Source organism: Melozone crissalis, unplaced genomic scaffold (genome assembly GCF_028551555.1).
Source record: "Melozone crissalis strain CALT ecotype California unplaced genomic scaffold, PUWL_Pcris_2 ptg000090l_1, whole genome shotgun sequence".
Lineage (NCBI taxonomy): Eukaryota > Metazoa > Chordata > Aves > Passeriformes > Passerellidae > Melozone > Melozone crissalis.
Genome location: NW_026535867.1, coordinates 3597460 through 3612243, shown reverse-complemented (window position 1 = coordinate 3612243; position 14784 = coordinate 3597460). Strand labels below are relative to the sequence as shown.

Here is a 14784-nt window from a genome sequence, read left to right as displayed (position 1 = left end):
AGCTCTGCCAGCTCTAAAAACACCCTTCAAAACAACTGGGAAGGGCTAGTTTAGGTGTCTTGTTAGGAAATTTGCTTCCTGCAAAAACTGCTTCAGATGTTGTCCTTCTTGTTGCTCATGTGGGCTGTTTTTTATTCCTCACCCTCACAGATCAAGGATACTTTCCTTAGGACATACACTGAGGCAATCCAGAATTACAACAAGAATGATGAGCGGAGCCATGCAGTGGATAACGTACAGGAAAGTGTAAGTCTCAAGCTGGGTACCAAAATTAGACAATAGAGAAAGCACGGATTTAATCCCAGAATGTGAAGTTTTGATGGCTCAATCTCCAAGCTGTAATTTGCAAGCAAAGTTAGAGGCTGGCAAAACTGACCTAAAAGAAATGCTTGTTCAGGATTCATAAATTTTAGTGAAAAAGCTGCCTGATAAAGGCAAGGCCTGTCCCACTGGCTTGTTGTTGGTCTCAGATCTTGAATTAGGTTTATGGCACAGGTCTATTCCGAAAGAACACCCCTTGTTCCTCAGGGAATTTGCCAGTAAGATCATAAAATGTTTTCAATTTGAGCTGGTTGAGACAGGGTTTTCTAATCTTGTGTCCTGCATCACTGATTAACTGCAGCAGCTCTCTTCACAAGTACAGTGAGAGGCTGGCAAAGGAGACCTGGTGAGTTAAGGAGAAAAACTGGGTATCTTTTCCCCAGAGGAAAATGGAGGGGAAACTGCTGAGGTTGGCAGTGAAAGCTGTGCTGGAGGGATGGAGCAGGAGCCTCTCTGCCCCTCAGGGTGGCAGCAGGGCAGTGGGAATTGCCTTGCCTTCCTGCAGGGCACAGGGCAGGAGCAAATGACACAGCACAGCCAAACCAGCTGGGGATGCCACCCACAAGAGACCAAATACACCAACTACAACACAGAGTGATAAAATTCACATTTAAATTCCCACTGGAAGCTCTGCCCTAGCAAGAAGCTGTTTCTTCAGTTTGCAATACATTCCATGAGCTAATTTCCTTTCCATATGACTGTGGCTCTGTGAATGGCTGAAATGTCAGTGTAATTGTATTGATGGCTTCCAGACCTTTAGAAATTACAGCTCTTTTGTTGGACCCTTCAGCATGGTTGAAACTGTACTCTAACCTGGTTTCTCCTAGTTAGCAGATAACTGCAGTGCTCCAAACTGAGTATATTCCGCTGTCAAATTGTCTGTTTGCATAATGTTAACCTGTATTTTAAATTTCTGATTCCTTGGAGTTGACCAAATGAAATAGTTCTGAGTAGTTTTTCAGTGTTTCTATTGTAGCAGAATGTTAATTTCATTCATAATTTACTCTTTACAGGAACTGCATTTATAAGCCCTTTCCAAGCAGAAAATTCAGCACATACTCCATACTTTTGAGTCTCTGACTTCTAGCTTAGGATCTAAATCAGAACATTCTTCCCAATTTAGGGTTTTCTAGCTGACTTCCTAGATACACCCTGTGAACATATGGTCTCTTTCTATTCACAGCTCAGTGAATTGTCCTAGAAATTATTTTGGTGAGTTAGAGAGGCTTCACCTTATGGATTTATACTAGTTTGAAACTGTATGTGTTACATGCAATTCTGTGTAATGCTTTGAGGTCTTGAATTTGCAGGGTCGTCTTTAATCAAATAAAGACGTGAAGAAAACAAACAAACAGCAACAACAACAACAACAAAAAACCCTAACAGATTGTCAACTAAAAAAAAGATGGTTTTATGGCTGGGCCTTTATGAAATGTTACAAATAATAGTTCTGCTCATAAAATACCTTTTTTTAGTAGGTCATCTGCTCCCATGTTCTGTAAGTTACATTCCTGGTACTTTTGTAATTAATGGGGCAGGGGTGTTATCTGCTTTTCAAAACTTGAGGTGCCCTGTCATTATTTTGATTATGAGCTTATACAGTGGGCCGAGATGATTCTGATCTAGTTTTAATTCTGGTTTGTTTGTTTGTGTGTTTTAAACCTGCCTCTTACCCCTCCCAGCTGAGCTGCTGTGGCATTCAGAGCTACACCAACTGGAGCACCAGCCCTTACTTCTTCAAGCACGGCATCCCTACGAGCTGTTGCATGAACTCCAGTGACTGCAACACTCAGGACCTGCGCAACATGACCGTGGCTGCCACTAAAGTAAACCAGAAGGTACCAGTAACCCTGTGCCAGAGGCACTTGTGACACCACCCAGCACCCCAGGGCACTGTGTGCCTGCTTGCACTTGCATTTCATTTCAAATGGTTGGCTGATAACGTGCAAGTCAGGCTGGAGTGATGGTAAGGATGGGCTTGGTCCTGCACTTGCTTTGAGCTGGCCTTTCTCAAATCCAACCCCAGATGCGGCAGTTCTGAGGAAATACAGGTGTGGGGTATTTTTGGGGTCCCCCATGGCAGGAAGGAAATGATGGATCTGACTCCATGTTCTTAGAAGGCTAATTTATTATTCTATTCTATTCTATTCTATTCTATTCTATTCTCCTAAAACTATACTATACTAAAACTATACTATACTATACTAAAACTATACTATACTTAAACTATACTGAAACTATACTAAAGTATAGAGAAAGGATACTTACAGAAGGCTAAAAGATAATAATAGTAAACTTGTGACTCTCTCCTCAGAGTCTGACGCAGCCTGACCATGATTGGTCATTAAGTCAAAACAATTCACATGAAACTAATCAAACAACCACCTGTTGGATAAACAATCTCCAAAACGATGAAACCAAATCTCCAATGAAACCAATCTCCAAAACAATGAAGCCAATCAAACTGTTAGATAAACAATCTCCAAACCACATTCCAAAGCAGCAAAACACAGGAGAAGCAAATGAGATAATATTGGTTTCCTTTTTCTCTGAGGCTTCTCGGCTTCCCAGGAGGGAAATCCTGGGCAAAGAGGGTTTTTCAGAAAATATGATGGTGATACAGGTGATTGACAGTAAATGCCATGGTTTGTGGGTATATTTATTGTGAGTTAAAATTTTTGAATATGTAGGGCTGCAAGCACAGCCCAGCCAAAGTGATCCTTTCCTTGGGGTCACCTGGAAGAGAGGGTTGGGAAGACAGAAATAGGATTGGGAAGGCAAGTAGGGAGAACAGGAAGAAAATTCATAATTAGAGAATAAAAATACAGAAAATGCTAAGAAAGGGAAGAATAAAGAGAAAATAATGCAGCCTCTATGCATTAGACATTGTGCTGAAGAAGTGCTACTCAAGTTACTGCTTCAAGTGCTAGTGTTTCATCAATTTTTTCTCACTTGAGATTTGCAAGAGAGGGAATAGCTGGTAAGAGGAATGATATTGTGGCTAAGTAGCAGCACAGCTTAGTCAGACTTGAGGATTATTTTCTTTTCTGTTTTTATTTGCAGAGATCTATTAAAAAATAAATAGAAGTCCTAAGAACAGGGGAAATATGGAAATGCTTCTGTCTCTTCTGTTTCTGTCTTTTTCACCTCAGTCACCTGTGACTCAGGAGGTTGGACTGGTGGCTGAGCACAGCCTGAAACATCTTTGAAAACCAGTCAAGTAGACAACATTTTCTGGCATCTATTGTAAAAGGGATGCTGGAGGATTATTTTCCACTAAGCCCTTCTTTTTTTTTGCAATGGCTTAATGAGAGCCACTTGTTGCAGATGTGTGGAATGTTGGTGGTGTCCATTGGTTGAGTAACTCACAGTCACCACCAGCAGAGTGACCTTGCATGGGCATGGAGGGTGAGCCATGACTGAGGGATCAGTGAGTGCTTGGCCAGGGCTGTAACACATTTCCAGCCATCCTTGCTCTCCTGTCAAATGCACAAGTCACCTCACAGAAAAGCACTGCTGATTCTTCAGGAAATAGCTGAAGTAATCACTTGATTTAATTACCTAGAGGAGATCTGGATGTTTGGAAGTTCATGTGGTTTTGTCTCATTTTCTGGCATAGCCATTGAAAATCAAAAGTTGCAGATTTCTGTTCATCAGTTGTGAGACCTTGGAGTTGTCCCAGACATGAGAGCAAAGTGGGATGCTTCTGAAAGCTGCATAGGAATAAAAAGCAAGAAGAAAATGTTGTTTGGCCCTATCCTTTCACTTCGGATAGTACCAAACACCATTGCCCCTGACCCAAGCTCCTTGCCCATCTTGGAAACAGGCTCTTTGCTCTCTGAGTGTTGGAGAAAAAGGAAAATATTTATTCCCTGTATTGTTGAAGACCCATCTCACCATGATTGTGGGCAAGTATATTTGGATTACATCTTTTGGTGGATTCTTGCAAAACTATCAGAAAAACGAGTTCTCTATGAGCTAATCAAATTACTAGCAGTTTCTGAGGACTAAGAATGAATTAACCAAAGAGGATTAAACTAATAATATAATTACAGGACTAAAAGACAGCATTCCTGGATTTTCTTTGCCAGTTCTGACCCTAACTTGCTTAGTGACCTTGGGTTAATTATTTAGGCTCTCTGTTTCTTCGTCTCAGACAGCAGTAATACCTAACTTTAAGGGCTGTCATTAGGATTAGCTAATTAATGTTCATCTAGTGCTTTTAATCACAGTTCTTTACCGAGAAACCTCAAGAACCATTTCTCTCTAAAATCTTAAGAAAGGAACAGATGCATGGAGTCAAGAAAGATCAGATCCTTTGTAAACTGTCCCCTCTGTGCTCTGGATCTCTGCTCAGCACCCGGAGGTGCTCACACACCTCTGTCCTGTCCTGCACCTGTGGGTGCTGCCCATGCACAGTAAGGACTGAGCAACTGAGCCATAGGCAAGCAATGTTCTTCAGAAAACAGATTATTGTGGCTCGGGAAAACAGATCCTTCAAGTGAGGAGGGTGATCACAACTCTGCCATTGCATGTTTTGTTGGCAAGATCTTCTGTCTCCCTCAAATTACCACTGTGCTTCAGTGTTGCATCTCTTGAAGGCTCTTCAACAGAACTGGTTTCAGGAGAGCTGGGAGAGCATTAAGCCATGTCAGACAGAATGAAAATGCTGCTTGAGAAATCTAATCTCATTGCATAACATGTAAGACACACAAACTATGGGTTAAATAAGCAAGCTTGAATCAGACTTACTGTACACTGTGGTAAAACATAGTTGATATGTACACATAAACATTTCAGAAATTAATCAGGACCAGCTGTGCTGGTCCTCAGCTACTATTAGGTTCAGCACATCATTGCTCTCAGGATTAAATATCTTGAGATGTTGTAAAAGAAGTTAAAGAAATGGTACAATTTATTTAATGAATGGCCTGTCTGAAATAAAGAACATTGTTTGTCCTTCTCGCTGTTATTTTTTACAAGCACCTGATGCTCTGAGGCCATCAGGAGTTCCTACAGTGCTTGCAGAATGAGGGGGGTGTGCATGTGGGTGAAATGTGGAGACACTTCTCTCTTATGGGATAGAAGTCCAAGGGAAAGGCAACTCACTGTTATTTCTGAGTTTTCCAATTTCTGATCAAGTGGATAAAGCTATAATGTAAAAAACTCCTCAGGACTGGCCTTCAGCCAGGGTGTTGGTCATTTGAGGAAGGTGGCAGAAGGGGCTGAGCAGTGACTTTGTATTGTGGGGACAGATAATGGGGGTTAATAATGAAAGAAAAAAGAGATGTGCAGTGGTTTTGGTGCCATCTTTCTTTTTTTCTTCATGTATCAAGTCGCATTAATCCCGTATCAAGTTTAGATTAAATTAGGTACCACAAAGTAGGAAATAATTGCAAATGGTTTTTGAGGGGTTAAATAGGTTAGGGCAGAAACTTGGTAAGCATTATTCTACTGAGGGGGAGCATCTCAAAGAAGTCTATCCAAGAGAAGGGCAGATATTGTACATGAATCCTCTGGCCGCAGTCTGAGCTATGAATTGAGGCCTGAGAAAGAAAATCAGCAGACAGAAAATTCAGTTTGGGGAGTAGGACAGGGAATTTTATGTCCAAGGGCAAATGAACCAAGAAAATTCATACAAAACCCTTGATAACTTTGTTACATGGTTTAAAGTTACATGCTGTTCAGTGCCTTGCCTGGTGTCCTTTGATGGGTAAAGGCAAGCAGAATGCCTCAAGGGACACTTTATTAAATATCTAGAGTATTGGGAAATCAGCATAATTTATTCATTTTTGACATCTGTATTGTATTATAACATTGGTGTATTGTTACTGGTTTGGTTTCAGGTCAAAGCTATATTGTTTTTTAACTGACTTTCTTTAAAAAGACCCATAAAAATGAGTGCAATATCACATTTAGATTTTAAAAGTATTGAAATGCATTCGTTTCTAAAAGTAATTGGTTTTGCCACAACTCCACATCATTCACTCAGAATTGCTGTTTTAGAAAAAAAGTGACACTGCTGGAAATTACAGCAGAAATATTGTCTAGGCAGAGTTCATTCTAAATGAGAAATTTATATGTATGCATTCATGGCAGGGAAGGTCAGTACAATGAATGATGGTGTTTGTTTTCCAGGGCTGTTATGACTTGGTGACCAGTTTTATGGAGACAAATATGGGAATCATAGCTGGAGTGGCTTTTGGGATTGCATTCTCACAGGTATGTGCATAAACATTCCCCTTCCCCCCTTTCATTTTCCCCTCTTTTTCTTTACCTGGACTTCAAGGAAGGAAGGATTATGGAAAGGGACTGAACTCAGCATGCTCATTAGTCCTGAGGTCATCTGTTCATTGATTTTCTTTTTTTCAACTTAAATGAAGTATCTCCTTGGGAATATCAGTTACGGTTGAGCTAATGACTAGCTCAAGGAAAACAACTTGTCCCTGCACTGGGTCAAATAGAGGTTAACCCAATAAAACATTGGCTTAAATGGAGCATAAACGCTAAGAAGACAAATGGCTTATCCATTGTTTGGGTAGGCTTCTATCTTCTAAGTACTCTTATTTGTTCTTAAAGGACTCAAGAATTCAAAGGAGCGCACCCTTAGGCCTCCCCATCCTGGACCTGGGGCTGGAGAGGACACTATGTGACCAATTTGATTTATTTTCCCTGTAACACTGAACAGTGAGAAATGTTAAGTCTACCAAAATCAGATTGTTAAACCAACTCCTTGTCTGCACCAAAGGAGTGTGGCACGAGAGCACCAGGAGGAGAGCGAAGCAGGGTTTTCTGCTCCATGATATCCAAACTGCATTTATGCAGACAGGAACTGGGGAAAGTATAGCTCTGGTCAGATTGTTCTGATCAAGAAGGGGCAGGAAAACACCTGCATCATTCCACAAGATGTCCTTTATACCACTCACTTCATGTGTCACAGCAAGGACCCTACTGGAAACATGCAAAAATGAGAGAGAGGGAAATATGCACAATCAAAACTGTCCCCAAGCCATGTAGAAAATGGCCCCCACATCCTCTCGATCAGCATGCACACAGCCTGAGGGAGCCCTAAAATTGTCTGGGCTCAGACTGGCTGCGTGCCCTGCCTTGGGCATGTCTGGGAGCCTGATGCCCTGTGGCCAAGGTGTTGGATGTGAGCAGGCCCTGGTTTGGTGTGGGTGGAAATGTTGGTTCATCACAGCAGCAGCTGCCCAGAGCATGTCAGGGATCCAGAAAAGGTTTACAATCTGGAGCTGTTTGTGCATGGACAAAGGGAGGTCAGGGTTTTTTTAAATAGGCTATTCTAATTCTTGTTGAATGGTGACAACATTGATATTCTTCTCCAGCCTTGATTATGGTTTGATTGCTGCTACAGGACTCCAGGCTCGGGTTTCAGTTTGGGCTCTAGATAGCCAGAATGCTGTAAAGCATCTTTTTAAATGCCTCCTGTAAAGCTATCCAAAAGAAAAATGAGACTAGTGGAATTGTAAAATATGCTGCTAGGGGGAAAAAGTCAGGACCAATACTGCCTGAAAGCATTTACTGGGTGTTTCATGGCAGGCTGCAGGCAGCAAGGGCTGCAAGGCATTTTGTCCCTGTGACTGAGGGGAAAATGAGGTGTGTTTTGGTGTGGTGTTGGCATCTCACACTGCTGCCAGGTGGGGATGTCACTGCCCAGAGCAGGCCCTGGGCTCTGGCACTGCGAGGACATGCCCAGCTGCTTGGGGTGTTAGCAGACTTCTAAAAAAGAGAAGAGAGAGGCTACAGAGGGGAAACCACAGCTCTCCCAGGCTCTGAAGAATAGGAGGTGGCCAGTTTTAATTTACTGAGTAATCTGTTTTGCTGGGCCCAATTAGGAACAGTGTTTACAAATTGATTTCAGGTTAAGGTGGCTGGCAGAAATGCCAGGCAGGGCTGCAGCTGCAGGCGAGGTTTTGCTGTTCCTATTGAGAATAGGTTTAATCTAAATAAAAGACAAATTAAATCATGTCGCTCCTCTACAGCAAAGCATGCTCAAGGGCCTTTCCTTCATGTGATTTGTTTGGTGTTGACTAGCATGGGGAATGTGCTGATGCCCAGAAATAGGGAAAGTTGGTGTAATGGCATTGCAAATCTTACAGGCCTGGCACAGACTTCCCCATCTATAAAAACCACTGTGTTGCTGACCTTGTCTGATCTGCTCCTCAGGTTTGAAATAATAACAAGAAAATAAAATTTGATGGGTTTTGGACCTGGATGCCAATGTTCACTTCCAGCTGGAATAATTTCCATTTAGCAGGTGCTCTTCAGAGCAGAAAAATTATTGCTGTGTTGTGCCCAACAGAGAATAAAATTATGCAAACTGCATAGATGATGGAGAGCTGTGCCTAGATAAAAGTAGAGTGCAGGCATTGTCTGAAGGAATGCAAGAGACACTGTCTGGAGGGGTTTAGAGTTGGTCAGTAGGGGAGGCTCAGTGCAATGTTCACATTATTCCCTTTGTGCTGAAATCAGGTGCTCTCCATGTGCTCCAAACCAGTTGTTGGGCATGTACAGGTCCCATTATTCTTAGATAAATTCCCATGCAGCCATGGACCCTCTTTACTGTCAGCATCAGTGTGGGCAGCTCTGCCTGAGGGTGGATTTGGTTCTGGTGCAGAAATCATCCACCCTGTCTGCTCCAGCTCCTCCCTGAGCACAGCGGGGCTGGGAATGGCTCAGGGCTGAGGAATGGGATCCACATCAGCATCCAAGATGTGACTTGAAATCTGGTCTAAAACTGGGCTGTTTCTCAAGGCTAGTCACAGTGGATTCAGTGGAGGCAGGGCCTGTGACAGAGGCACACCACAGCTCAGGAGGCTGACTCAGATAAGGGATGTGTGACACAGACAATTCTCTTTTAAAACACAGCCAGAGAACTTGCACGTTTGGAGATTTGCATTTTGAGAATATGACAAGGTATTGAGCTAAAAAATTATTCCTGTATTCCTGATGGATTAAATTCCCCCTCCCCCAGTTTTGGCTTACCTGGTGTGCTGATGAATTCCAAGTTAGTTCAACACATTTCTATTTATAGAAATTCTCCCAAAGAATGAAAAAATGGTGACGATACCAAGACCCAAAATAAAATGGAAATTCAAATTGCAATTCAGTTTCTTTCTCTTCAGTATAATAAGGTGTAATAAATATGTCATGCAGAACAGCTTCCAGTCAGTGGTAACTCCTACAGAATAAGTGTATTAAAAAGCCAGTTATTATGTGTGCAGGGGGGGGGTAAGACTGCTACATATATGCTGTGGATGGTTTTCAATGGCCAGAACTAAGATGTGCCTGTGATTGCTCCTAGAAACCATGAGAAATTCACTGTATTCTGCTTGCTGGAGTGGCCTGTGGCCAGCAGGATGGTAGGACAGGAGACACACTTGAGGGGTGTGGGTTTCCCACTTGTCTAAACCAAAGAATTTGTCAGCATTTTCAAGTTTGACAAGACCACAGTATGGAAAAATCTCTGCTTTCTATATAATAGCTCAGAAGACCAAGATAATCTTAGGGGGGAAAAAGGGAAGAAAAGAAAAAAGTAAGAGAGAAGACAAATGCAGAACCAAGTCTGACAGCTTAGCACTCAAAAATCAAGAGAGTAAAATCAAATAAATGAATACGGGGATAAAAGTTGAGATGGGGCATTTGAGAGGCAATGGGAGTGCAGGGAAATGAATGCAGCTCCCAGCAGCAGTTTCTTTGTGGGAATCCTTTACCACCAATTCTGGTTTTTCAAAGGAGCTGCAGGAACCTGGAGCACAATGGGATAAGGAGCTTCCTCCTGCCTCAAGAGCAGAGGAGGCAAGTGCTGGAACAAATGCAGAGAGCAAGGCAGGGTGCAGAGTGCTGGTTTGTGCTGCAGCCTGGGAGCCTCTAGCCTGACTGAAAAGCAGAGGACTCCAGTTCTGCCTGTAATGAAAGAGCAGAAAATTCAGCAGCTCAGTACAATATTGCCTCTTTTGGGCTGCAGGAGGAGCAGTGCTCTCATGGTTAAATGTGGAAGTCAACACATCAAAAAGCACATGTTTTTATATGCATTCAAAGCATTTCCAGACTATTTATTATAGCTCTGTTATGTTCTGGTAATACTTAGAAATGCTGAATAAAATGTGTGTGCAATGGCTTGACACGCATGCCATTATTTTTGAAATACAGAGTTAAACATTATGTCATTATAACCCTTTAAATGCCTAAACCAGCCTAAGGTCAGAGCCAAGAATCAATAAATGGGCCAAAGATCATGGAGATAGATTCATGAGTAACCTGCCACTTGTCTTAGCAGTGAGCTGAGTAAAACAAAACACCATTAAATGCCCGAAGATGCTACAAAGTTTAGACACACTGATTATTAGAGTTACAGCCCTCACAGAACAGGAGAATCCCTAATAAGAGGTGTCTGGGGAAGTCTGCTCCAGTGGAAGGGGGAAAGAAAAGCCTGTGGTTTCCTATTTGTAGAGGCTACAGCATCTTTCCCCTTGTAAACCTGATACAAGCACAGATTGTGGTTGAGAAGAAAGTGGCTGTGACCTGAGTGCTTGTGGTGGGGAAAAATAAACAACTGCAATGTACATTCTTGGCCACTGTAGGGAGGAATTTATTTGGATCTGGGCTGGAATTTGCTCAGGGAAAATAATTTGGATGAAATACACTGCAAAGTTCATCTTACTTAAAAATGCAGTAAGGCAGAGAGGGAACTTCTGAGTCCAGCCAAGAAAGGTGAAGAAAGACTGGAACTCACCACAAACACAGAAAAATGACAATGAAGGAGGTGGGACAGAGCCACCCAGAGACACTCACTCTGTTCAGCTTGTCAGAGCATGGAGAAATACATAGCACTATCCAAAACAGAAATCTCATCCTCCAAAATTCATCTGAGCTAAAGAAACCGTGCATGAGCCAGCTGCAGGAGTGCTGTAAGAATTCCCATTAGTGCAATACAACAGAGTGTCAGGTAACCAGTAGAATGTGGTTGGTTTTCAGCAACACCTTCAGGAATTGATTAAATCATCCTCCCAGTGATGAGTAGAATAGGCAACAAAATGGATAAAATCTCTTCTTGTTATCAGCTGAGGTTTTTCAGAGCTGAGGAAGATTTCCACCTGTGGCAAGGCCACGGTATGGAAATCTCTCTGCTTTCTATATAATAGTTCAGAAGACCAAGATAATCTTAGGAAAAAAAGGGAAGAAAAGAAAAAAGAGATAAGACAAAAACATATCATTTTGTCAACCAAAAACACAGCCTCTGGACCCTGGTAGCTTTGGTTAGGGTTAGCCAGTCTGGATGAGCAGCCAGCCAGTCATAGCTAGGCATGCTCTGGATATGCTCAGGAGTTAATGAATTGACCAACCCCAATGAGAAAAGCGAGGCTGAATTATTTACAGCATATTAACTCTGTTGGCACATGAAGGAAGCACTAAGAAACTGCAGTAGACAAAACATTGAAAAGACTGAGTGCTTATTGATGAGTGGAAGCCTGGGATCTGTTTTCAATAATCTGAGTGACAGCCAAGGGAATAGACTTTTAAAAAAGTTATTTACAGAGCTCATTTCTACAGTGCTGCATCACTTGTAAAGGAAGCATAACCAGTGTGGGACATCAGGAAGTTTTCCCTGGCACAGTGATAAAGAAGTTAAAGCCACCAGCTCCCATGGCTGAGGGGTGGTGGTGAGGGATCCACATGAAGCAAGTGAAACACAGCCTGTAATAAGCTGATACCCCCAGCAGTTTATTCATCCACATCTGGCTTGGCCAGACATTGACAACGGGATTAAAAAATACCAAAAAGTCATGCTGTCTGTCAAATAAATGTCAAAAATCAACAGGAAGATCTGACAAAGACAGACAACAGAGTTAAATGCTATTTTTCTAATTAGAGCAGTCCTTAAAATAGGGCATAAATACGTTGTGCATAGTAACTCCAGTACATGAGCTACATGCTTACCAATGCTCTGCACTGATGTATTTCACTGAAATTCTGTTCTGTCTCTGTCCTGTGTGGAACAGTTGATCGGGATGCTGCTGGCATGCTGTCTGTCCCGGTTTATTACTGCTAACCAGTACGAGATGGTGTAACAAGGTGAGCTTTTCCCATTTTCCAGGTGGTAAAACTATAAATCCTTGCTGTGTTGTTGTGGCTGTGCTGCTTCTGCTGAAGACAGTGAGCAAGTTTTACATTCTGAGTTCTCATTCATTCATTCTGAGCGTATTCATTGAGAACTAAGCCTTCCCATGGGCTTCTTTGCTTTGGGATTTTCATCCCAATTTTGTGGGGGGGGGGGGGGGGGAGTGGAAAGAAGGGGTGGTGGGAATGCAGTGTTGAATTTTGTCATTTCAGTTTTCTTGGGAAGAGATATCAGAATCCAGGAAATTCCTCTGGCTGCCCTGGAGGACTCAAGCCTCTGCCCAGAGGGCTCAGAGACCTTGGCACAGAGCCCAAGACCCCTGTGCCTTTGATTTGGCCCTTGGAAAAAATAGCTATCACCTATATTAGACAGTGAGCTTCTGCTCTAAACCAATCTAAAAGCACCCAGAAGATGGAGGTTAGAAATAAGAAGAAGGAGAAAGGCTGGACATGCCCAGATTCCCCCATCTTGCCCCCTGAACCCCTATTCTAAAAATCAAAAAAAATCTATTTTTCACCCCGTGATAAATTCACTATCGTTCTGCTTAAACTGTCGTGGCTTGTAATTCTTCATATAAGGTTGGTAATTGTTTTTTCCAAGGGCTAAATCAAAGGCACAGAGGTCTTGGGCTCTGTGCTAAGGTCTCTGAGCCCCCTGGGCAGGGGCTGGAGCCCTCCAGGGCAGCCAGAGGAATTTCTTGGGTTCCAACAAAGAAATTGTTGGAATTTCTTGGGTTCCAACAAGGAAATTGTTGGAATTTCTTGGGTTCCAGCAAAGAAATTGTCAGAATTTCTTGGGTTCCAACAAGGAAATTGTTGGAATTTCTTGGGTTCCAACAAAGAAATTGCGCAAAACACCTGCTGCGAACACTGATATCAACCAAAGCGACCCACTTGTTGGTTTGCTGTTTTGTTTTTTGGGTTTTTCTCCATCCTCCCTGCTCTCCAGTCTTTCGAGAGGTGTGGAGTCCAGAGCCTGTGTGAAGACCAGGAGCTGCAGAGCTGGAGAAAGACTGCCATGAATGTTATAGCACACACTGTCTCTCGCACGCACGCACACACACCCCACGAGCAAGCCCGTGCGCGCGCACACCCGCACCCACCCCACTCCCCCAGTGTCCCACGCCTAGTGTCCCATCCTGTGAAGTTCCACGGTGCCACCCGGGCTGTGGCCGGGTCCCCTCGGCCCCCAGAACCAGCGCCACCCCCGGGGCACGGCACCGTCTCTATGTTCTTGGTCACTCAGTAGTTGCATCGTAAGTTAACAAAGGTAACTCATTAACAGCATTGATCGGGCTGTGCATGTAGTGACTGGAGGGCATAATTAGCCTTTCACCATGGTTAATAAGTGTTGCACACATCCATATAAACCGGTATATGAAATATATATTCTTTTTTGGTTTTTATCTTAATTTCTTGGTTTGTTTATTGCTTTACTAAGGTTTCCATCCTTTCCCCACTTCCCCTGCGCCTGTCCCCCCTTCTCCCCAAAAAACAAAGGAATCAGTAACATAACATAAAGATACTTGAAAATGATGTTAAAATGTTGTGCTTGAAGGGAACTGTTATTCCTGATGTTCTTCTACATCTTTGATTCTTACTCAGTGTTGTATGCCTAGTGCGTATCCCGGTAGGCTTTGTCTAGTGCATTTTGCCTCGGAACCTGATCCTGTGTAATACTGTTATTAAGCTGTGTTGTTGCTTACTGTGAAGGCAGAAATTTTTGCTCCCTTTATTTTTATGATGTAGCTATGAACTAATTGAACTGTGCTGTACTGCGGCCTTCATACTTTTTTCCTGTTTTTCTTTTGTTTTTTTCTCGTTCTTTTTTTTGCATTGAGGTTGCAGCCACCAAGTACATTGTTGAATCAAATCGAAATAAAAACACACACACACAGAGACACAAAAAAAAAATCTCAAAAAAAAATAACAGGCATATGAAATATTTTTGGGGGAAAGCAAAAGTTTAAAACCTTTTTAAAAAAAATAGGACTTTTTTAATAATGCCTCTGTCTAGCATGCAAATGAGAATGCATTGATATTGTGAGTATTTGTGATATACGTATTAATAAATGGAACCATTACAGATTTCTAGCTGCTTCTGTCTCATTCTTTAGTTATAAGAAAACTCTTTTTTGGGGAGGGGGGGGAAGTGAACATGAAACACCTGGGCACAGATTGGCTTGACATGTCTTTATGTGTTTTTTAACAACTAATTTGCTTGTAAAAGAGAAGCATTACTACCCTGGGAAAAGAAAAAACAAAAAGTGAAAGAGCTGGAATTGTTTCAAAACTCCTTCTACAGCTGGTTTCACCACGTGA

The 14784-nt window shown here is 42.4% G+C and overlaps 1 protein-coding gene across 1 annotated transcript in view; it reads left to right on the top strand.

Moving 5' to 3' along the window:
* The window catches only part of TSPAN7 (tetraspanin 7), a 91353-nt gene extending 76803 nt beyond the window's left edge, over positions 1-14550 (top strand). Inside the window, exons 4-8 of the mRNA XM_054291306.1 lie at positions 151-246; positions 2004-2159; positions 6460-6543; positions 12345-12417; positions 13412-14550. Coding sequence (XP_054147281.1) covers positions 151-246; positions 2004-2159; positions 6460-6543; positions 12345-12413 — 405 coding nt within the window. The 3' untranslated portion in view covers positions 12414-12417; positions 13412-14550. The remainder of the gene's footprint in view (positions 1-150; positions 247-2003; positions 2160-6459; positions 6544-12344; positions 12418-13411) is intronic.
* The last annotated feature ends 234 nt before the right edge of the window (positions 14551-14784 follow it).